Source organism: Canis aureus, chromosome 17 (genome assembly GCF_053574225.1).
Source record: "Canis aureus isolate CA01 chromosome 17, VMU_Caureus_v.1.0, whole genome shotgun sequence".
NCBI classification, from domain to species: Eukaryota; Metazoa; Chordata; class Mammalia; order Carnivora; family Canidae; genus Canis; species Canis aureus.
The window spans coordinates 51735335-51758550 of record NC_135627.1 but is presented as its reverse complement, the minus strand read 5'-3'; the positions used below and the strand labels follow the sequence as shown (position 1 = coordinate 51758550).

At 35.1% G+C, this 23216-nt stretch overlaps 1 protein-coding gene across 4 annotated transcripts in view; it reads left to right on the top strand.

The window, feature by feature from the left end:
• SUGT1 (SGT1 assembly cochaperone of MIS12 kinetochore complex) overlaps positions 1–23216 on the top strand; it is a 41379-nt gene that overhangs the window by 7814 nt on the left and 10349 nt on the right. For 2 of the 4 annotated variants that reach the window (XM_077855512.1, XM_077855514.1), the window contains 10 exons: positions 1951–2041; positions 2701–2770; positions 3646–3716; positions 6743–6796; positions 7268–7284; positions 9603–9637; positions 11255–11351; positions 12130–12237; positions 20574–20660; positions 21608–21698. In XM_077855512.1, coding sequence (XP_077711638.1) covers positions 1951–2041; positions 2701–2770; positions 3646–3716; positions 6743–6796; positions 7268–7284; positions 9603–9637; positions 11255–11351; positions 12130–12237; positions 20574–20660; positions 21608–21698 — 721 coding nt within the window. The remainder of the gene's footprint in view (positions 1–1950; positions 2042–2700; positions 2771–3645; positions 3717–6742; positions 6797–7267; positions 7285–9602; positions 9638–11254; positions 11352–12129; positions 12238–20573; positions 20661–21607; positions 21699–23216) is intronic. The other 2 variants (XM_077855515.1, XM_077855513.1) reach the window with 1 other exon arrangement.

Below are 23216 nucleotides of genomic sequence, written 5' to 3'. Positions count from 1 at the left end.
GGGAAACATTAATACAAATATTATTGGCGTGTAAAAGATACTTGGAATAAAGAGACGTTATCAGGAGACTGTGTGGTTTGGTTTTTAAAACCAAATTTGGAGTCAGACAGACTGGATTTGACACAGTCTTGTCACGGACTAGAAAGTGAGGGAATGGGGCAGCCCGGGTGACTCAGCAGTTTAGCATTGCCTTCAGCCCAGGGTGTGATCCTGGAGTCCCAGGATGGAGTCCCACGTCGGGCTCCCTGCATGGAGCCTGCTTCTGTCTCTGCCTGTGTCTCTGCCCCTCTCTCTCTGTCTCTCTCTCATGAATAAATAAATCCTTAAAAAAGAAAGGGAATGGATTTTCTCTGCACACTTGGGGAAGATCTTTCTAGTGAGAGGGAACAGCTGATGTAGAGCCCTGAGATGTTTGAAGAACAGCAAAGAAGCCATTGTGGCTAGAGTAGGGGAGCAAGCGGATGAGTAATAAAAGATGAGATAAGAGAGCTAGTAGAAGGTCCTATCAAGGAGGGCCTTGGAGGTCACTGGAAGAACTTGGGCTTTTGCTCTGAGTCAGCTGAAAAGACACTGGAGAGTTTAATGTTTATTGACATAAACAAGATCTGATTTTCATTATTGCTCGGATCAGGATAATAGAGGTGAAGAACATAGAAAATGGTTTGGATTTTAGGTATATTGTGTTTTAGATAAATGGTTACCAAGTATGGCATACATTGCTTTTGGGGAATCCTGCTACTAAATTAAAGCAAGATCAATGTCATGTCGTTATTTGTTTATTTTTATTTTTTTAAGGATTCTATTCACGAGAGACAGAGATAGAGAGAGGCAGAGACACAGACAGAGGGAGAAGCAGGCTCCATGCAGGGAGCCCGAGGTGGGACTCAGTCCCGGGTTTCCTGGATCCCGCCCCAGGCTGAAGGTGGCACTAAACCAGTGAGCCACCGGGACTGCCCTGTCATGTCGTTATTGAAGTAATTTTATCTTTTAAGAAAACTAGCAAATCCGTAGGATGTGTGAGCACTGGGTAGAGAATCAAAACATTCTCACTTGCCAACATTTTGTCCTTGGCCTCACTGATCATGCTGTCTCTTCTTTTTAAAAATATTTTATTTATTAGAGACAGAGCATGAGCACAAGTGGGGGAGTGGCAGGCAGAGGGAGAGGTTAGAAGTAGGCTCCTCGCTGAATAGGGAGCCTGATGCGAGGCTTGATCCTAGGATGCTGAGATCCTGACCTGAGACAAAGGCAGACGCTTAACCAGCTGAGGTACCCAGGTGACCCGCCCCCCCCATGCTATCTCTTCTTGCATCATTGTTGTTCCAGCTACCACTTATATGCTGTGACTCCCCAGGGGGTGACAAAGTTTTAATCTAATAAATCTTGATCAGTTGATAGCTATCTGTGAGGTACTGTATCTGGGCTTTTGTGCTGTAATTTCTTAGGGTTGTCTGCTATTGACAGAGGATGGGAGAGGGCCAGATAAGCTTCATTGTGTCTTTATTGATTCTGTTAACCTCCCTGAGCTCTAGATTTAACTTCTAGGTTTGTTTGTTTGTTTTTATTGGACAGTTTTACATTTACTAGGCATCTCAAATTCTACATGATCTTTGAGTCTTTTCCTAATTAGAGGGAGAAAATCTGTGACGTTCAATATATATCGTCTAAATTCTTCAGAATAAATGAAGTGATAGTAATTACCATTTATTGAGTTCCTACTATAGTCCAGGAATTGTGCTAAGATACTACATTAGATTGTGGGTTTGGGGTGAGGAGAATGGAGAAGAGGAGATATTGATCCTCTTGCAAAGAAAAGCACCAAGCTTATTTCATTGTTATCTTTCCTCCAAATAGCTTATGATATTAGGTTATTTGATTAAAAATCGTGTTTAATTAGAATTCAGTTGCTTTTAAAAAACATTTATTGACACAACATGTTTGTATTTGTAGGAGCTGACTAAGGCTTTGGAACAGAAACCAGATGATGCGCAATATCATTGTCAAAGAGCTTATTGTCACATTCTTCTTGGGAATTACTGTGGTAACTTTACTGAATATATTATTTCTTCTTTATAAATTTTGCCCAAGATGCAGTGAGTCAAATGGAATAGAGATTATCCTTGAGGATTTTTAAATTGATCTTCCATACAATGTGTGAAGTGGCTGAAACATGACAAACATGTTGAGCAATACCTATACAAATGTTCTGGGTGTCTCTTCCTTCAGTGGGTGAATTTATACAGATTTCATTTGTAGTTCTTGGATATACTAAAAATAGCATCACATTTATTGTTTTACAGACTATAAATGAAATGCTCTTATTTGTAACTTATGTAAAAAAGAATGCCTTTATGTTACTTGTGTAACTTTTAATTGTTCTGAATAGAGAATCTGGGTAGGGAAAAGTAAATACCTTGAGTCAAATTACATAAATGATGTTCATGAGAAATTAGATGAGTTTTGTGACAAAGCTTTATATGTTGACTGAATAGCTTTAAAAAGGAAGCTAAATATTAGCCTAATAAGATGTGAGTAATATTTTTTGGATTATATCTTGGATTAGTTTTTCCTAACTTAAAAGCATTTGTCCATCACACCAACTTGAATACTGGAAAATGTAGGGCTGATTCAAATTTTGTGTGTAATTTGTTAGGTCCATAAATTACTAAATACCCCCTCCCGTTTTGTTTTTGTACATAGATGCTGTTGCTGATGCAAAGAAGTCTCTTGAACTTAATCCAAATAATTCCATTGCTATGCTGAGAAAAGGGTATGCATTATCTACTCTAATTGGGTCTGAACTGTAGATAGTAGGTGTTTACTTTGTTAAATGAATGCATTTTAAGTTTTACGTAAATAGTAAATTCTGTATACATTTTATAGCTGAGATAGGATCCAATTTAATTTTTATTTTTTTATTTTTTAAAGATTTTATTTATTTATTCATTATAGACATAGAGATTGGTGGGCAGAGACACAGGCAGAGGGAGAAGCAGACTCCATGCCGGGAGCCTGACGCGGGACTTGATCCCAGGACTCCAGGATCACACCCTGAGCTCACGCTAAACCGCTGAGCCACCCGGAGATCCCCTCAATTTTAAATATAACTTTATACTTCTGTTAATTATAGTAGGTAATAAGAGATACATAGTGTGTTTTAAAATAGTGGCGATTGAAATAATTACAAGAAATGATGAAACTGATGGATTTCAAATCTCTTTTTTGTTTATTGTTTGGACTTTACTGTATTTAACTGACTAGAGAACATCTTATTTGTCAGCTAGGCTGGACAGGCTACATTTAATGTTGTGAAAACCGTCTGTGTTCTTTATATCTCAGCTTGTTGCTGTTGCTAATTATAACTTTATTCTTAAGAAACTTCTTTAGTTTCTTAGCGTAACTATATTTTGGAATAAGCAAGTGTATACAATTAAAAACAAGAAATTCCTTCTGAAATGAGTTCCAAAATTACATTTTAATGGAAGTTATATTTAATGTTACAGTATATTAGAAAACCTCTTGGCTTATTAAAATATACTTAAATTATTTCTTTTACCAATTGAGAGTACAAGTATATTTAATTTAGAAAGCCTTTTTGCGTGATCTCACGTGTATGTGGTATTTGTTTTTAATGTGCTCATGCAGGATATGTGAATACCATGAAAAAAACTATGCTGCTGCTTTAGAAACTTTTATAGAAGGACAGAAATTAGATAGTAAGTATTGGAATTCTATGTTAATAAAGAATCCAGTATTTCTGTGTATTAAATACCATGGCTGAATTGTGTTAGTGTAATCTCAAGTTCATCGTAGAAAGCCAATACCTTTCTTCTTAGGTTTTCTGTTGATTGCAAAATTTGAGTTTACTTAAAACTGATTAAATTGGTCTCTCTTCAGCATTTTTTTCTTTTTTTTTTTCTTTAGCATTTAAATCACAGATGAACTTTACCGTTAGAGGTTAAAAACTATATAAACCTCCAGTGTGCTTCCTCTACTTAGTCTGGCTTTAAATTTTTCTAATTGACAAGTGAAAGTTTAATTTGATTTTCAGAAGTCTGTTCAGTTTAAGTTACTATTCAGATGGCTGAGATAGGAAGTTTTACAACAGATTTTTTTATTAAGTGAAGTGTCAGCTTGGGTAAGTTGTGATAGGAAGAAACTTGGAGCTTTGAGAGTATTAGGAGTTTTTAATGTCTACTTCAGAAAAGTATATGAAAATTAGTAGTATGGATGTCTGCACACGTGTAGAAATTTTAGAGGAGCCAAAAATCAAGAGTCTACAAAATACTGACAAGATGTAAGTAATCTCATAGATATAGACTACATAATTGAAATTGTGTACCATTGTTTATCTTCCTCTAATGATTGAGTCTTATCACAGTTCTCTAGAGCAGTGCTTCCTAAGTAGGGATGATTTTGCTCTCTGGAAGACATTTAGCAATGTCTGAAGAGATTTTTTGATTTTCATGACTGGTGGATGGGAGATGTGCTGTTGATACCTAGTGAGTAGAGGCCTGGGATGCTGGTAAACATCCTACATGGCACAGGATTGTCCCCCACAACAGAGAAGTAGCTGGTCCAAAATAGCAGTAGTGCTGGAGTTGGGAAACTCTCCTCTAAAGTATTGCATGAGTATGTTTTTATATTTTTAAAAATTTTCTGTTGTAATGCTTTGAATATTTGCTTTTCTGCTCTCTACCCGCTTGAGAGAGGACAGTGGACCCAGCTTTGCAATTGGAATCTCCAAATAAGGAGGGAGTAGTGATACATAAATAAGTTGGCTATTCAGTTAGCAAGCCAGCATATCTTCACTTTAAGCAAATTCTAAAGAATCCAGTTATCCTGCACCTTGATATACATTGGAAAGCCTTCAAGAGACATAAATCATTCCATCTTGTAGATTTCTAAGCCCTGTTCCTTATTTTTTTCATAGCAATAGAAAGTTCCTCACCTGAATTTTTTCCTTTATTAGTGTCTTACTGCCATTGACTTTTATCCTAGAATTATTTGAGTCTGCCTCAAATAGAGGTGCCTGTTTTTCAGTAAAATTGCTTTTATGAATATTTTAATTTAAAGGCAAATTTGTTCTTTAATTTTAAGGAAAATGTATGTTAAACTGTTAGGGTTCTCATATTACTGGGGTAAACCATTTATAACTTATCTTTTATTCTGTTTGGTATAATAGGAAGTTTGGTTTTATTTACTAATTTGTATAATACATTATTCAAATCTATAATTTTTTTTAAAGATTTATTCAATTGGGACACAGAGAGGCAGAGACATAGGCAGAGGGAGAAGCAGGCTCCATGCAGGGAGCCCAGTGTAGGCCTCGATCCCAGGACCCTGGGATCATGACCTGAGCCAAAGGCAGATGCTCAACCACTGAGTCATCAAGGTGGCCCCAAATCTAGGATTTTGATATAATTGCTCCCCCCAATAGAATGAGTGTGTGTGTGTGTGTGTGTGTAGGTTATTACTTAAGGCCTATATAGTTGATTTTCACTTATAAAATATTAGAAAATTTCATTTTAAGAAATTTTTATTTTTCAGTAATCTAGCCTGCAATTTGTTTGAATTTACAAACTTTTGTTTAGAGTACTTCTAATAATTTTTAGCATCATATTGGATTAGACCCTGTGCTGTTTAGATAGATTTATTGTTCTGCGTCTTTAAAGATGAATAATTTGTTTACGTTTATGTTTACATTGCTGTGTCTAAATGTATAGTTCACCATCTGTAGTGTCTTGATTGCAATGGAATCGGGAGATAGGACAGAACTGCACAAAGTGCAAAGGTTTTTTGGTCTTGGTAGAAATGGCATGGTAACGGAAAGGCTACTGAGAGAATAGTAGAATAAGTAGGTAGCTGCATTTAGAGAACAAACCTGGGGGTCAGGAGAGGCTTCTAGACCTTGGTCCAGCTGTTCGGTACCAGACTTCCATCCCAAAACACTGATGGTGTATTGGGATTCTTTTCTTTTTTTTTTTTTAATTTAAAGATTTTATTTATTTATTCGTGAGAGACACACACAGAGAGAGAGAAGCAGAGACACAGGCAGAGGGAGAAGCAGGCTCCATGCAGGGACTCCGATGTGGGACTCTATCCTGGGTCGCCAGGATCACACCCTGGGCTGCAGGCGGCGCTAAACCGCTGCGTCACCGCGGCTGCCCGGTGTATTGGGATTTTTTTTTTTTTTTTTTTTAAGATTTTTATTTACTTATTTATTCATAGAGATGCAGAGAGAGAGAGAGGCAGAGACACAGGCAGAGGGAGAAGCAGGCTCCATGCAGAGAGCCCGATGCGGGACTCGATCCCGGGTCTCCAGGATCATGCCCTGGGCTGCAGGCGGCGCTAAACCGCTGCGCCACCGGGGCTGCCCTGGGATTCTAATTCAGGTCTGATTCTGTTGTGTGAGAGGAAGCTTCTTTAACAGACAAAGAGTGGGGGAAAATGTAGATTATTTGTATTTGGGAACCAGTAAGGTTGACTGTGGTTAAAACCAATTTTTTTTTTAACTGAAATTCTTCAAGCTGAATACTTAAATGTTAAACGTGTTAGTATGTTTATAATTGTAATATTATGGTTGCTATAAACTCTGTTAGGATAAGTATTTTTGTCTAATTTTCTGCTGAATTCCCAGTGCCTGAAGCACTGTTTGGAACATGTATATATTCAAGAAGTATTTGTCGAATGACTGTATTGGGTGGTGCAGATGATTGATGATACACTATGTTTTTTCTAGGTGCAGATCCTGATTTCACTGTCTGGATCAAAAAGTGTCAAGAGGCTCAGAATGGTAAATATATAGGTTTTCCATGTCTTTCAATTTTCAAAGAAGTAAATATTTGACATTTTGGATTTAAACAGATTGTTCTAGGGCAGCCCGGGTGGCTCAGAGGTTTAGCTCCGCCTTTGGTCCCGGGGTGTGATCCTGGAGACCCTGCATGGAGCCTGCTTCTCCCTCTGCCTCTTTCTCTCTCTCTCTCTCATGAATAAATAAATAAAATCTTTAAAAAAAAAATAAAAAAAATCATGAATAAATTAAAAAAATCTGGATTTGTTTCACAGTTGTATTACCAGTAAGAAGTTACTGAAGAGTCTTCAATGACTCCAGGATGCAAAATTAAACTACTTTCTTTTATTTGGAATGTATGGAAAATAGGTTTATGTAATCAATAAGTATGTTTGTGCTACAGAAGTCATGTATGTAACTTTGCCTATAAATCTGCTGTTAACTGGAAATGTTTTCCTTTTATGTTTTTAATAGGATCACAGTCTGAGGTGGTAAGTACAAAATTTTTATCCTTCATGTTCTCACTTATATATAATTTTGCCATATTTACTTGAGACAGGCCTCTGAATGATCTTTCTTTTGCTTAGATCGTAAGCAATTCCGTGTAAATATTTTTTCCTTTAGTAAGTGAAATAATACCATTTTTGGTGAAATAAATATACAGGTTTATAGTCATAAAAATTACTGGGCTTGTTTAATGTGTGATTCAAGTTGATTTGGCATATTTTAGTATGGTCAGGGTGGTTACTTTTTATCTTTTCCTTGCTGAAAAGTCCTCACATTTAGGTTTAATGTCTGCTTTGGAAGCACTTTCAGGATTTATCATGGTGTACTAAGAACACAAAAGTAAAGTAAAATTTGGAAATGTTTATCACTGTCCAATTCAGTTTCACATTTGTTATTTTGGACATGAAGATTTCCAAGTCTTTTCAGTTATTATAAACTACGGTGGAGTTGAAAGTTGATTTTTTTTTTTTTAACCGATTAGGTTTATATATAACACACATAGTTACATTATGGCTAGTGGTTTTTAGCAATGATCATGTGAAATTCAGTCAGGAGATAATGTGTGTAGTCTTTATGAGTGGTTACTTAACCCATTTGGATCTCTTTGTGTCTGAAGATGATTGACATCTTTGTCTTCCAGAATTACATTGTGACACTGAGAAACTATTTTATTTGCACTTGCTTCGTTTATAAACTGGCCCAATAGAGCTAATCTACTTCAGGCAGGTTGTTGTGAGCATCAGGCCAGAAATGTTTATATATAGTGACTGGAGTTTTGAACATCACCAAAAGTGAACCCTGCCTCTTATCCCTGTACCTTAAAGGCTTGTCCATAGTCCTAAGGATGATGGATGAGGGAAGTATTTAAAAGTTGGCTTCCTTTGGAGTACCTGGGTGGCTCAATTGGTTAAGTGTCCAACTCCTGATGTAGGCTCAGGTCATGATCTCAGGGTCATGAAATCCAGCTCCGTGTCAGGATCCATGCTTAGTGCAGAGTCTTACTGTCCCGCCTACCCCCCCCCCCAATAAATAAATAAAATCTTTAAATACGTAAATAAAAGTTGGCTTCCTTTGCCTGCAGGTTTTTTTTTTTTCTTAAATACTATTATATTTGGGATTGGAACTATTTCTGAAAACAACAGAATAGCATTTGAATGGTACTTTGTCTAGTAACACAAACAGCTGTTTAGCCACAATGAATTTTGTTATTGCTGTGGTTCACACTAGTTTAATCTTTGTACCAAGGTGAACTGGAATAGTCTGTTCTAGTCATTATCTCTACTTGCTCACCTGGATTCAGGTGTTTCTCAGTGGTTAACACTGGAGAGTAATTCTGAGTTAGACTCAAATGGGTAGATGGGTTTTATTATCTTCTTCTAAATTTCATCTCTTTCCTATCATTTAGGGACAACTTAGAGGTCATTTACGACTCAGGGCAAGTTCTTTAATAAGTCTTAACTGGTACATGTGTAGTTTAGGAAAGTAGGTATTGACCAAGAGCTGTTACTTGATGGATGATGTAGAATGTTGCCGAGAGACCATAAATGGAGTAAGGTGTTACCTGGAAGGCACCATGGAAATGTTCCTTCATGCGTTCCAGAGTAGCGTTTGATGCCACTGTTAAGTCTGAAGGTTATATACTGTTTCTAAAAAAAAATTTTTTTTTTTTAAATGTCATTGTTATTTTTGGTGTAGAGAGACTTGGAACTCGACTTTTAAATGTAGCCTTTTCCAGTCTTCCCCTTAGAAAGTTTTTTGGGTTTTATTTATTTTTATGTTATTTTATTTTTTTACTTCAATTTAGTCAACATATAGTGTATTGTTAGTTTCAGAGGTAGAATTTAGTGATTCATCAGCTGCGTATAACACCCAGTGCTCATTCCATCAAGTGCCCTAGTTAATGCCCAGCACCCAGTGCTCCATCCCCCATCCACCTCCCCTCTAGCAACCCTCAGTTTGTTTCCTATAGTTAAGAGTCTATATGGTTTGTTTTCATCTTATTTTTACTTCCCTATTTGCTTTTATCTTAGAAGAAAAATCTTTTTTGAAGTTTTAATTCCTAAAATTATAAAAAATGTTGAACATTCTAATATTTTGTGAAGGCTAGTATTATTTAGCAATTAATGGATACCATGCTTTGTTTTTGAGGAATATTTTCATGTAATTACTCCATATCAAAGTAACCATAGCACTGAGTAAATTAACAATACGTGCATTTTATTTTATTTTATTTTTTTTAATACGTGCATTTTAATACACAGTTGCTAATTTGTAAAAATTTCTTTCAACTTGCCAAAATCAGTCTGATTCTCAAAGGACTCATCAGTCAAAAATCAAGTAAGTGTTTCTTCTTCATAAAATAATGTATAATAAATATGCCCAAAGGGAAAAATCCTGTTCTTTAATAATAATAAGCAAGTCCTTATCCTGTGATTTTCAGTGGTTTTTAGTTTTTTTAGAAATTGTGTTTAGCTTGGAAAAACTAATTCTAAGGATGTTTACTGATTGATATTGTGTTTATATTAAGGTTAAATTCAAATCACTTCTCCATTTTAAAGTTTCTTCATCTGGTTCCATATTATGTCACCTTTCCATGTATGGCAAGAACCTCTTCCAGTTATTATTACATGGGTAAATTAGTAGTAGGATTGTCAAATTGTAACTACCTTTTATATTTTAGAGTAAATTTTTAATAGTAATTCTACATGAGTTGATAGTGACTGTTGCTCAAGGCAACAGTTAGGGTAATGAATTTAGCATCTAGCAAATATTTGAATTTATTTTTAATTATTCCTTAGCCACGTGTACAACTTGTATTCTTAGGACTGTAACAGAAAAAAAGACAAGGCATTGATCTGGAGCTTTACATCCTTACTGAATTTCAGAGGGAAACAGATTCTTAAAGTTAATTTCTTTAATCAAGGTGCATTTTAATTACCTAAAATGGCTTGGAAATGTTAGAACAACCTATTCGTGCTCTTTCTGGGGAGATTTAGGGTGACTTTCCAAGTACCAAGTAGACAAGGAACTTTGACTAGCTTGGTGGCAGGAGCAGGTATAGAACACAAACATCAAGTAATAATTACGGTGTTTGGAGCATAAAATTATCCAAAATTGATTTAATACTGTTATTGTGTACCAGGCATTGTGGTTAGTCCTAGAAATGTAATAGTGGGCAGGATAGATAAGTGGCTTTGCCTCATGACATTTATAATCTAATATAGTCACATTTGAAAGTGAGGATCCGTACATTTTTAGAGCCTTCTGTGGGAAAGATACACATAATTAGAATCTCTAGGCACATTAGTTTTCCCATGTACCTTGAGACCGAAAGAAGATACTGTATTTAATGTTTTGCCTGGCCAGAATGAGTTAAATTTTAAGTTATTTTAATTTTAGCTCATTTGCTTCTGTTCCCCGTGTTCAGGGCTGTTGGCCCTAGCTAGTTTCAGTTAAGAGATTTTTGGTGTGTGGAGTCCAGCTGACCTGGTTCCGGTGTAACACCTGCTGCTGATTGATGGATTGCTTTGCCCTTCTGGGCATTTCATCTGTAAAAAAGGGATAGAAGTGCTTTTTCTTAGTATTAGGTTGAAATGAAAGTGTAATGCTATTAATGATATAACGGTTAGCTGTTAAGAGTAAATTTCATCTTCAGCATTAGCTTAAGCACAATATTAGAGATATAAATCAGAACCCAGAAAATCATGTATGTATTTAAGTCTCCTGGAAAGGTTTGAGGCATCATACCCTACTGTTCTTTTTCATTAGTACAGATCAAAGAAAATTAGTTATATAAAACTGTTTCTGTGACTCACTATCTGCTTTGCTAATTTGTTCCTCAAGGTGGAGCTCTTGTTGTTTATCAGACTGTAGTTTTTAATCTTGTCAAAATGTAAAGCAGCAGCTTTAAGAAAATTAGATGTTCTGAGGTGTTTTTTTTTTCTTTTTTAATAGGTATGACTGGTATCAAACAGAATCTCAAGTAATCATTACACTTATGATCAAGAATGTTCAGAAGAATAATGTAAATGTGGAATTTTCAGAAAAAGAGGTTATTATAATCTTTGAACCATTTTTTTGTTTTGAGATTAAATTATTTGCAAATATAGTATATTGGAGAATAATCTATAGCAATAATCTATATATATAATGATATATCAGATATATCATTTCTTCCTGAGACATAGAGAATGCTGATGAAGATCTGAAGCATTGCTTTTCAGCCTGAATGATTTTACATTTTGAGACTAAAGTATACTGTAGATTATAGCTAGATGTTTGTTTTCTTTTTCTTTAGATTTAAAATTCAAAGGAGAATTTGATAAATATAAAAAACATTAGTAAGATATATGATTTGGCTACATTTGTGTGGTATACTTTATGAAAAAGGTCTTATTTGTTGTATGATTTATAGGTCTTAGAATTTACTTAACCACATTAAATTAGTGTGACTTTAATAACTTGTTTTTTTTAGCATTTAGTAGAAAACTTTAATGATACTTTAGTGGTAGAAGTGTTTTGCATATGAATATTTTCTTTTGTTATAAATTGTATTGTTTTGCTCTTATATCTTAAGTTTTGTAGAGACTAAATGTTATATACATGTTTGAAACATACTATTTTCTGCTTATTTAATTATGTCTGTGAGAATCCATGTAAAGGTTATCAGGTAGAAAGGATGGTTTTGCATTTTTTAAATCTGATATTCGGTATAAAGTGTTTAAAGTAATCTGCAGTGGTATTGAAATTCTGTAATTATGTTCAGTGTAAGTATTTTATGTTTCATTATATAAATTTATGAACTGTGCTGCTAATTTTGTATTTATTAGTTGTCTGCTTTGGTGAAACTTCCTTCTGGAGAGGATTACAATTTGAAACTGAGACTTCTTCATCCTATAATACCAGAACAGAGCACATTTAAAGTACTTTCGACAAAGGTAAGACAATTTTTAAAGAGTCGTCAGTAGCGAGGGGATCTGGCTGGCTCTGTTTTAAGAGCATAAACTCTTGATCTTGGGGTCATAAGTTCAAACCCCCCATCGGGTGTAGAAATTACTTAAAAGTAAATGAGTAAAAGAGTTGTCAGTAGTAATACTTTAAATATATAGAAATATTGGTCAACTAATCACCCATGTGATTATAAGCCTATAGATCCTTTTAAGCACATATCTTCAAATTCAAAGGGACAGGTAAATAAGGACCATAAATTTTGAGTAACCGTTTTCCCCTCCCTATATTTTAGGGCAATGGAATATAAAAATCAATTTAACCTCAATAGTGTTTGTATACTTAGATTGGAATAATATTTATTAAAGAGGTTTTCAAAAAAGATGAAAGCCTCTTTTTAAGATTTGATACCAACAATGTTCTTCTCTTGAACTTGTCTGTACGTACAAATACTTTGTTACCCTACCTTCACACAAAAATATGAACTATGAAGAGGAATCTGCTCTTTGTTTTTTAACTAAGCTGAATTTTAGAATACTTTGTTATGATAAAATAATGAATATAATTTAAATTACATTTTGAGTAATTATATAACTTTTAGATTTCTTTATATTTTCAAAAAGAAGTAAAATATGCAATAGAATTAAAATTCATGTAACGTTTTAAATACTGATCAAAAGATGCAGATAGTATAATTAAGTTGGACAAGTACTCAGTTGAAAAATAAAAAAATCTGACTCTGGCTCTTTGCTTGCCTTATAAATTTAGACTAGTTACAAAATTATTATAGGACTAAATTTCACTCTTTAAAAATGAGAGATACGGACTAAGTGAGCTCTGAAATTTTTCATCCATAAAATTGTATGAAGGTGTATAATGAATTAATGACAACAGATGATATGAGTGGACTTTTTCCATCACTACACCTTTATACACGTCTTACAACATTCTATGTTAGTAACTATTGAGTTTTAGTTCTAAGGATGTGTGAATTTTCCTATCCTAGAATAGATTCAGGATTGGCCCGTGTACGGGAGAATTTCATAACTGGGCCTACAGAAAGAAGACAATACCTGCAGAGCATTTGAGCACAAGTGCAAAGTTAAGAAGTGGTAGTTTTTTGCATCTAGTTAGAAGTGATTTGGCCACTTACTGATTTGAAGATTATAAAGTACAGCGCTGTTAAATTATGAGTGGAGAGAAGAAACTGTTGTTTGGATGATAGAAAGTGAGAAAAAGGGATAAAATCTTAAGCCAGATTTTAGTCTTACTGACCCCATCCACATAGTGTAGAATTTGTTTAATAAAAGAAGTGTAAATAATCAACCACAAAACTCTAGCTAGATTTGAGAGGTCAGAAAATTATGAGTTTGGCATTTTTGTACATATTTTTATCAACAGGTTGTTAATGCATGTTCTTTTGAAGTAGTTTAAATGGAAACTGATTAATGTGACTAGACTGTAAATGACTTAAAAACGTGTGTGTTAAAAAAAAAAAAACGTGTGTGTTACTCATCTAATTTATGGACAAATAGAATGTGGTGATAAATGCACAAGTCTTTGTGGCTAGAATTTTGGATGTTAACAAAGCCCTGTTATCTCTCATTCTTTATTCTCCTTTGACTCTTGAGTGCTTGTTGATTCAAATCATTCTGCCCCTCTGCTGTATTCCCAGTTGCTGTTTTGTCCCTTTCTTCTTTCTTTAAGTGCTACATAATAACTACTTTACTTTTTTGTATAGTAGTTTATGTAAACATTTTATTTCTCTTGCATTTAGTCTGTGAGGATAAGAAGCATATCATATTTGTGTGTTTATATGCTCCAAAAGAGAATGCTCCAGTTAACTCTACAAACAATGAGTAATTTTTTAGTATAAGTATGTTCCATGGGCACCTACGTAGCTCACTTGGTGTTAAGTGTCTGCCTTCAGCTCAGGTCATGATCCTGGGGTCCTGGGATCAAGCCCCACATTGGGCTCCTTGCTTAGTGGAGAGGCTGTTTCTCCCGCTCCCTGCCCCCACCACATTCTCTTTCTCTCTCAAACAAATAAATCTTAAAAAAAAAAAAAAGTGTTGCATTTGCTAAATATGTCTAGCCCTGGGCATTGTACAGTTGAAATAATTGTACTTAATTTTATCTTAAAAGGAATGAAAGTTTTGAATCTTTTTTCATACAGCTTAGATTGTTATAATACTGAAAATAAAATATTTTGTGGGTTACTGAGGCTTACTTAGTGATGATGCTAAGAGAAAAAGTAATTTACTCGTCATGTGTATTCATGTCTTGACTCCTTTATGTGAGAAGAGGATGATTCTGCTTAGAAAAGTCTGCTTAAATTAGAGATTCTGTAAAATCTATGCTTTTTAAAGTGGCTATTTATTTGCTCTGAGAATCCATTTTTTTCTTTTCCATATTCAAGGTTGAATAAATGCTGCATATTCATGTATAATCATTAGTTAAGTGTTATTAATTTAAGTGAAATATAATGTGCAATGAAAATAAAAGATGTAGGACTCTTAATGAAATAGCATATCTTAATCAAATATTTCACAATGTCATATATATGTTTTTCCAAGTCAGAATTCATATTTTTTTCAGTACCTCTGATAGTTATTTCTACCTTTTTATTGAATACCAGCTTTAATATCTGCCTCTTAATTCATTTTTTTTAAAGATTTTATTCATGAGAGACACAGAGAGAGAGGCAGAGACACAGGCAGAGGGAGAAGCAGGCTTCACCAGGGTGCCTGACGTGGGACTGGATCCTGGGTCTCCAGGATCAGGCCCTGGGCTGAAGGCGGCGCTAAACTGCTGAGCCACCCGGGCTGCCCTTAATTCATTTTCTTTTTTTCTTTTTTTTTTTTTTTTAATTTTTTTTTTAATTTATTTATGATAGTCACACATTGAGAGAGAGAGAGAGAGGCGGAGACACAGGCAGAGAGAGAAGCAGGCTCCATGCACCGGGAGCCCGATGTGGGATTCGATCCCGGGTCTCCAGGATCGCGCCCTGGGCCAAAGGCAGGCGCTAAACTGCTGCGCCACCCAGGGATCCCTAATTCATTTTCTTTATTAAGAAACTGTAGTGTTTCTTTTGTTCTGTCTTGTTAATTTCATGACACTATACTCACAATCCCAGGATTATAACTTCAGTGATGGCGATGCTATGAAATAATTCATTTTAAAGAATATTTACTCCTCAAAAATTAGAATTTTCAAAATCCTTTGGAGTAAATTCACCCTTGTAGAAATGGTCTTCGGAGCATCTGGCTGGATCAGTTGGTGGATTGTGTGACTCTCAGTCTCAGGATTGTGGGTTCAAGTCCCACATGGGTGTAGAAATTATTTAAAAATAAAATAAAAAAAGAAATGATCTTCTATTCCTAGTTTTAGTCAAAGTAATTTTTTTTGTATTATATCTATATAAAACACAAAGGCTTTTAACTGGAATTGTGGGAAGTAAAATGTGTGTCTTTTCTTGGAGACAATAGCTCCCTTCTCCCCTCTTAACTAAATAAAATTTGAGAAGTTTTAGAGTGAATTCCTTTTCTTAATATTCATAGAAAAATCCTGATTATGATGATGTGATAGAGTTGGGGAATCTGGGCAGGATACTACTGCTTTTTTAAACAGATGTAGGGGTTTTGGGATTGCTTTGTATCTTTTTTTTTTTTTTTTTTTTTTTTTTTTTTTAAGATTTTCTTTATTTTAGAGGGAACACATGTGAGCAGGGGGGAGAGGCCTGGAGGGAGGGAGAAAGAATCCCTAGTGGACTCCACACTAAGTGCAGAGCCTAACTCAGGGCTCAGTTGTGTGAACCTGAGATCATGATCGAAGCTGAAAATCAGGAGTCAGATGCTTAACTGATTGAGCCACTCTGGTGCCCCATGTTTTATGTCTTCTTGATACAGTGGTGAAGGTAATAGGCTTTTTTTTTTTGATAAGTAATTAGTTCCCAATAATCTACAAATTGTTTTTGAAGTATATTCTTGCTACCTTCTCTACTAATGCATATTTATATATTTTCAAAAGAAAAGGATTTTACTGTAAATACAATGTCTATGGCTGTCTTTTTATTTTAGTTTTTAAAGATTTTGTTTATTTGATACAGAGCAAGCATCCCTGCACAAGCAGGAGGAGTGGCAGAGAGAGAAGCAGGCTTCTGAGCAGAGAGCCCAATGCAGGGCTCGATCCCAGGACGCTGGGATCCCAGCAGTTAGCTGACTGAGCCTCCCAGGCACCCTTATAGCTTTCTTTTTAAATTTAGCTGTACGTTTTGGATAATCTTTTTTTTAAGATTTTACTTATTTATTTATCAGAGACAGAGAGAGAGAATGGCAGAGACATAGGCAGAGGGAGAAGCAGGCTCTCCGCAGGAGCCCAATGTGGGACTCGATCCGAACCCCAGGATTACGCCCTGAGTCAAAGGCAGATGCCCAACCACTGAGCCACCCAGGTGGCCCACATTTTGGATAATTTGTTTCATGCCGTTAAGTATTCTACAACAAATATTTCACTGTCTGCATTTTATTTAGCCAGACCCATACTGTTTGACCTGTGCAGAATTGTAGTAGGTAACTGTTTTGACTGCTGTATATTAGCCCATGTAATCCTCACAAATACTGCCTGATGTGTAGGTATTTTTATCATCTATTTACAGGTATAAACTGAACCCAGAGATGTTAAATAATTTGTCCAGATTTTTTAGCTAATTATAATGATGAAGATAATGGTAATTGCAGTCAGTTATTTGCCAGACACAGTGCTCTGTTCTTTTCATAGATGGTTTCATTTAACTCTTGTAAGTGTATGTGCTACTGAAGCGAGCACTCGTTTAACCCTCATAAGAACCCTAAATGAAGTAGAACCTATTAATCACTTTTTACGGGAGAAATAGAGGCTCAGTGAGATTAGTTACTTGTTCGTGGTCATATTTCCAATAAGTAGCACCTATTTATGACTCTTCACTGAAATTACACAATTGATAGTTTTTGTCTTGTTTTCAACCTCTGCTTATTTCTCAGGAAATAAGTAAAACATCTGGCAGTAAAATACTTCCAGCAAGTTGCATATCTTATCTGTCTCATCTATAAAATATGGATGGTAATCTCCTTTTTTTTAATAGAATTGTTCTATTAAGTGAGGTAATGTACATGATGCATGCAAGGTATATAATAGTGCTCAATAAATATTACTGCTATTATTATTTTATCCTGGTTACTTAGATTTTTATTCTGGTTATAAATCCAATGAATGAATATCATAGAAAATTTGGAAAAATACAAAAGAGCTGAGAAAATAATCATTCATTCTCACTACTAATGACATATGGCCTAGTTCCAGGAAGCTAGACTGTTTTCCTATATATTGAGATCTTTCACTACAGGTGATACATACTGCAATTTTTTGTTTATGGGACTATCTCTTCTCATTACTTTCTTTAAGAAGAAGAGAGTCTGGGACACCTAGGTGGCTGAGTGGTTGAGTGCCTTCAGCTCAGGGTGTGATCTTAGAGTTCTGGGATTGAGTCCAACATTGGGCTCCCTGCTGAAAGCCTACATCTCTCTCTGTGTCTCTGTCTCTTTCTCTGTGTCTCTAATGAATAAATAAGTAAAATCTTAAAAAAAAAAAGAGAGAGAACAGTGTTTGTATTCTTATATGTATTATCACAGTGCCTGGTCCAGAGTAGGCTCTCAGTAAATATTTGAATTGTGATATTAGAATTTGGGTGAGTTTTCAGCTTTTTGTCATTAATTACTGTCTTCTGCATTTTAAAAAATGACTAAAATGATTTGAGCATAAAAATAAAAATGGTGGATGTGCAGTATGGCTTTAGGAAGACCGAGTTTACTCTTTTCAGATGAAGCAGTTAGATACAGCCATTAAGTGTGCAAAGAGCTGAGTAAGAGAACATTGGGAAAATTACATCCTAAAGGTCAGAAACAATTACTTAATGACTATAGCCTTGAAAGAGATGGTTGTCAAAACTTTGCCAGAAGAAAAAGAAGTTTAGCAGTAAACTGCCACAGCTCTCTAGTCTCTGAGAAAGATGTCTTCACTGTCAATCTGGCAATAAGTGGGAGCTTAACCCCTCTCCTAAGAATGTGGTGTCTGGATGCCATTGTCCCTTTTGGAGTAATGGCTTCCTTTTAAATCTGAAGTTTGAAGTATATATTAAATATAAAAAGTATTTGTGTAAAGAATTTAGAGGTGGATGGTAGTATGCAAAACATTGAACAATAATAATCTGGAAGAGCAGGGATTCTTACTAGTAATCTGTGTACTGCTTTGGGATATTATTGAAAGCCTTCCTCGTGCATATGAGTGGAACATTCAAACCAAAGTTTTAAGTTAACTTTTAAATGAGTTTTGAGTTAAATGCAAATAGAAAAGCTTATTAATTGTTGGAATAAAAATATCTGAAATTGGGCTTGTAACTTTAGAGGTACCTGCCAAAGTCATGAAAACTTAAAACCTCATTTTTAAAAGCATATATAAGCACTGAAAGTGAAATAGGTGTAAAAAGAAAGTCACAGGAAATTAGTTCCCCCACTTTTATTTTTTTTAAAAAGCTAATTAAGTGTGGTTTATTATGTGCAGCTATTTTAATGAATGGATTAAATATAATTTTAAGTTCAGGTCAACTTGTCTCACTTGATTCAGGGTTTTTACTAAGCTTTGACTTTGGCCTTACAAAGGCTTCTTTGTTCGTGCTGCACAATTACTCAGGTTATAGTGGCTTTGAGGAGATGTGAATGTTAGTGTCTGCTGCTCTTTAGGTGAAACAAGGAACTTTTTATAGACATTGTAAGTATAGGAACATGAGGTATGAATATAGGGTGCCCTGAAGCAGAGGTTAGTTAAGGTTAGTGTTGATGTACACACTGCTTGCCAAGTCTTCATTTCCAGATGAGTTGAAAAAGGAGCAAGATGCAGTTTTAAATTTTAGGGTGATAATATCCCTTTTCAGTAACTGCTTGCTGTGTCATTGCCAGCTATTAGATTTTTGCCCTTTTTTGACAAATATTCCAGCAGTGACAAGTTCAAATTACTGAATTACTATCACTTAATACTATGTATGAGAAAATATTGGTAGTATTTTATTTTATAAAAATTAGTCATCATTTTAGAGAATTCTTTTATTTAGAATTTAAACACAAATTACGTTAAAAATACTGTACTTTTGGCCTCTTTCCCAGTGACATTTGTTTCATGGTGTTTTTCATTATGAAAACAGTTTCTTGTTACATTTCTGTGCTAAAGAAAATACATATACTCAGAGATCACACCCCTTCTATACCATCACTTCATGTCTGGTTAAAAGTATTGGCAGATTTCTCTGTTAGTCTTTTGTTAAGGTATTTTAAAATGCAAATTTTAAGGATTCTATCACTAAATGCAAGTGGTAGATTACCAGTAATTGCTAGTTGGAGTGATTTATCTGATTTAAAGGAGTCTCAAAGAACCAGCGTGAATAGGCTTGTCTTTTAGTTACATTTGTCTTTTGATTTTTTTTTTCCTATTTACAAAAGTAAATCCTTTTCTTAGAAAAAAAATAGAATATTCTATTTAAAAAAAAAAAATTCTATTTTGAGGGGCACCTGGGTGGCTGAGTTGGTTGAGCATTTCAACTTTGATTTCAGCTCACACTCTGTGCTGGGTGTGGAGCTTGCTTGGGATTTTCTCTCTGCATCTTCCTAAGCCCCTCCCTCCGCTCACACTTCTTCTGTCTCTAAATAAGATCTTTTAAAAAAAAATTCTATTTTGGCTCTTCAACTGTTGCATAATAATTATGTTTAGTAAACTGTAAGTGCTAGAGCACCTGGGTGGCCCAGTTAAGCATCTGCCTTCGGCTCAGGCCATGATCTCGGGGTCTTGGGATTGTAACCCCGAGTCAGGCTTCATGATCAGTGAGGAGTCTGCTTCTCTCTCTTTCTCTGCCTCTGTCCCCCACTTGTGCACGTGCACGCTCTCTCTCAAATAAAATCTTAAAAAAAAAAAAAAAAAACTATAAATGCTGATTTTGCTAGGCTAAAAATGGGAGAGTATTATTTGAATAAGGAAAACTAAAGGTAGATGAAGGTGCTCTGTGAGTGTTAGAGTTAAGGGTAGACTCTAGGGGACCAGCCTTGATTAGAGAGTTGAAGATGCTCTTAATATTTCATTTTAATAAGTGAAGCTAGTTTAGCATTCAGAAGCTCTTCATAGTTTGCCTTACACCTTTTTAATCTGTATTTTTTACTGTTCTAACATAAATCCTAGACGACTTGAGACAAATTGGTCTTGTCTGTCTGTACTCCCTGATGTACTGTGTCCTTTGAAACCTTAGGGCTCCAGTTTTAGGCTGTTCATATTGAGGCTGAAGACCTCTCCCTTCCACCGTTGCAAATGCTTCTGCCCCTCAAAGCTCTTCAAGGTGTGCTGAAACTTTTTCTTTTCACACCTAGATGTGATCTCTGCTAAACTTTTAGAACATTTATTTGACTCTTGATCAACTTTCTTCTAGTATTTCACCTACTTCCAGATGGTCAAGAACATGTTTCTTTAATATTTAAAAAAATCCACCACATCCCTGATGATTACAACTTGCTCATACTGGGTATTTAATAATTATAGAGTGAATAATTATAAAAATTTTAGCATTTGTTGTATTATTTTTACACAATGATACAAATCTGTCCACTCTCAAATAGGTTAATACACATGCAAATGTAGTAATTCTTCTATATTTTTTTTTGATATTTTAAAATTTATTTTAGAGAGTGTGAGCAGGGGGAGGGGCAGAGAGAGAGGGAGAGAAACAAAGAGAAGCAGACTCCCTGTTGAGTGCAGAGCCTGACTAGGGGCTTGATCTCAACAACCAGAGCTGAGATGAAGAGTCAGAGGCCTAACCCACTGAGCCACACAGGCATCCCTGAAGTAATTCCTTTACATCAGGGTTTCTCAGTAGGGGGCACTGTTGACATTTTGGGCTGGAAAATTCTTTTTTGTGGAAAATTCTTTTTATGTTATTGGATGTTTAGTAGTATCCTTAACTCCCTCCCAGGTGTGATGAGCAACGATATCCATAAACATTGCCAAATCACCCCTGGTTGAGAACAGTGTACTGGAAGAAAAAAGCATATGGATTTCAAGACTTTTACCTATAGCTTATAGTATGTATATGTTGTTTTTGAAGGGTGGCTTTTAAGTAGGAACAACATGTTTCAAAGTTCTTCGCATTTAACCTTATGTATAATTTAAAGTTATCTCAAGGGCACTATTAATTTTTATAAAATTTTATGACTTAAGGAAATTGCATTTGTTTTTACTGTTCTGTATATTTTACATTGAATAATAAATTTTATTTGGTGTTTCCTCCAGATTGAAATTAAAATGAAAAAGACAGAGGCTGTGAGATGGGAAAAGCTAGAGGGGCAAGGAGATGTGCCTAAACCAAAACAGTTCATAGCAGGTTTGTTTTCTGGCCTTGATGAGCTTTAAATTCGCAATGTTTTATATAGTTGAAGTTAAATAGTAATGAGCATTCTTTCTACTTTCATTATTTATGTTCCCCAGAAAAGGTACATTGAGTGCAATAAGATTGCTCTGTAATGAATACAAATTAGCCTTTCATGTGAAGATTCTAACTTCTTAAACTCAGAATACAAATGAATGGAAGCAGAAACTCTGAGGGGGTTGGGATTATATTGTTTACCTCCTCAGTGTATGACATTAGTTGGGGGTTGTTTTTGTGTGTTGCCCTTGCCTATTGTTTCTGAGTTGTAAATGAATTAGAGGTTTATTCTGCTGAAATATTTTCCTCTTCTCTCTCCCTTTTATTTATTCCTTTCTGTTCTATTGATATTGTCAGGTCATTTCCTAGTATTTTGGGGCTTCTAACCCATTTCACTATATTGCTGAAATATCTAACCCATTTTGTTATATTGCTCTTAAAGAGTAAAATACTTAATCTATTTCTATATTACTCTTAAAGAAGTGCTTACAAACAGGTCGTGAAAACCTAAGAAAAGCCTCAGAGAAGAGTGGAAAGCTAGGGTTGGCTGTTTTTATCATGTAAGGAACAGACTACTTTATGTTCAGTTTTAAGCATATGTAATAGACAGGTGTTTTTCTAATGGGATAATTAACCTGTTAGATACTCCTAGAACTACACCTAAGAGTGTATTTTATAGCAGTGACCTCATTGATGAAGGAGAGAAATTTCTTTTTGGTTAAATATTCGGATTTGATCACTAAAATGAGTTAACATTGTATTTCAGCTACTTTTAGATTTTTCACTACTTTTTGTAACAAAAAACAGATTTCCTTGTGGCATCTTATAGAAAACACTGAGTTAGCCAACAAACTATTCATTTTATTTTTATTTTGAAATAATTTTAGGTGCCCCAGAAGTTACAGAAATAATACAGGTTCTCATATACCTTTCACCTAGCTTCCCTGCATAATAACATCACAACTAGTGTAGTATAATTAGCAAAACGAAGAAATTGACATCAACAGATAATTTTTAAGGGTTGAAATATTTAAAATTGGTATTTAAGCTCCTAAGCTTCCGCTTCGCAGTTTATTTGAAAGACATAGGAAAGACGTTACGTGCTTCTTTTGGGTCTGACTCCCAGAGATTTGGGGGCTGAGGTTTATCTATAGCTTAAAGCAATTTTTTAAAGAAACTCTTTAAATGTAGTATCTCACTGAATACTAACAGCAGCTCTCTAGAATAGGCAGCCCTATTTTACAGTTTCTATAAGTAAGCAACTTGCTTAGGATCACCCAGCAGTTTTTATGGTCTTAAGCCTAACCCTCGTCTTCGGGGTCTGGATCTGGTTCTTACCTAAACTTTGTATGTGATGTTGGTTGTTGCTACATCTTCTGACAATGGGGGAAAAGATTATCTGTTGACAGGAGTATTTTGCAGTTATTTGCTTTTATAATGCATGAACAAAGAAGTTAGGTTACCCATCCATCCCTC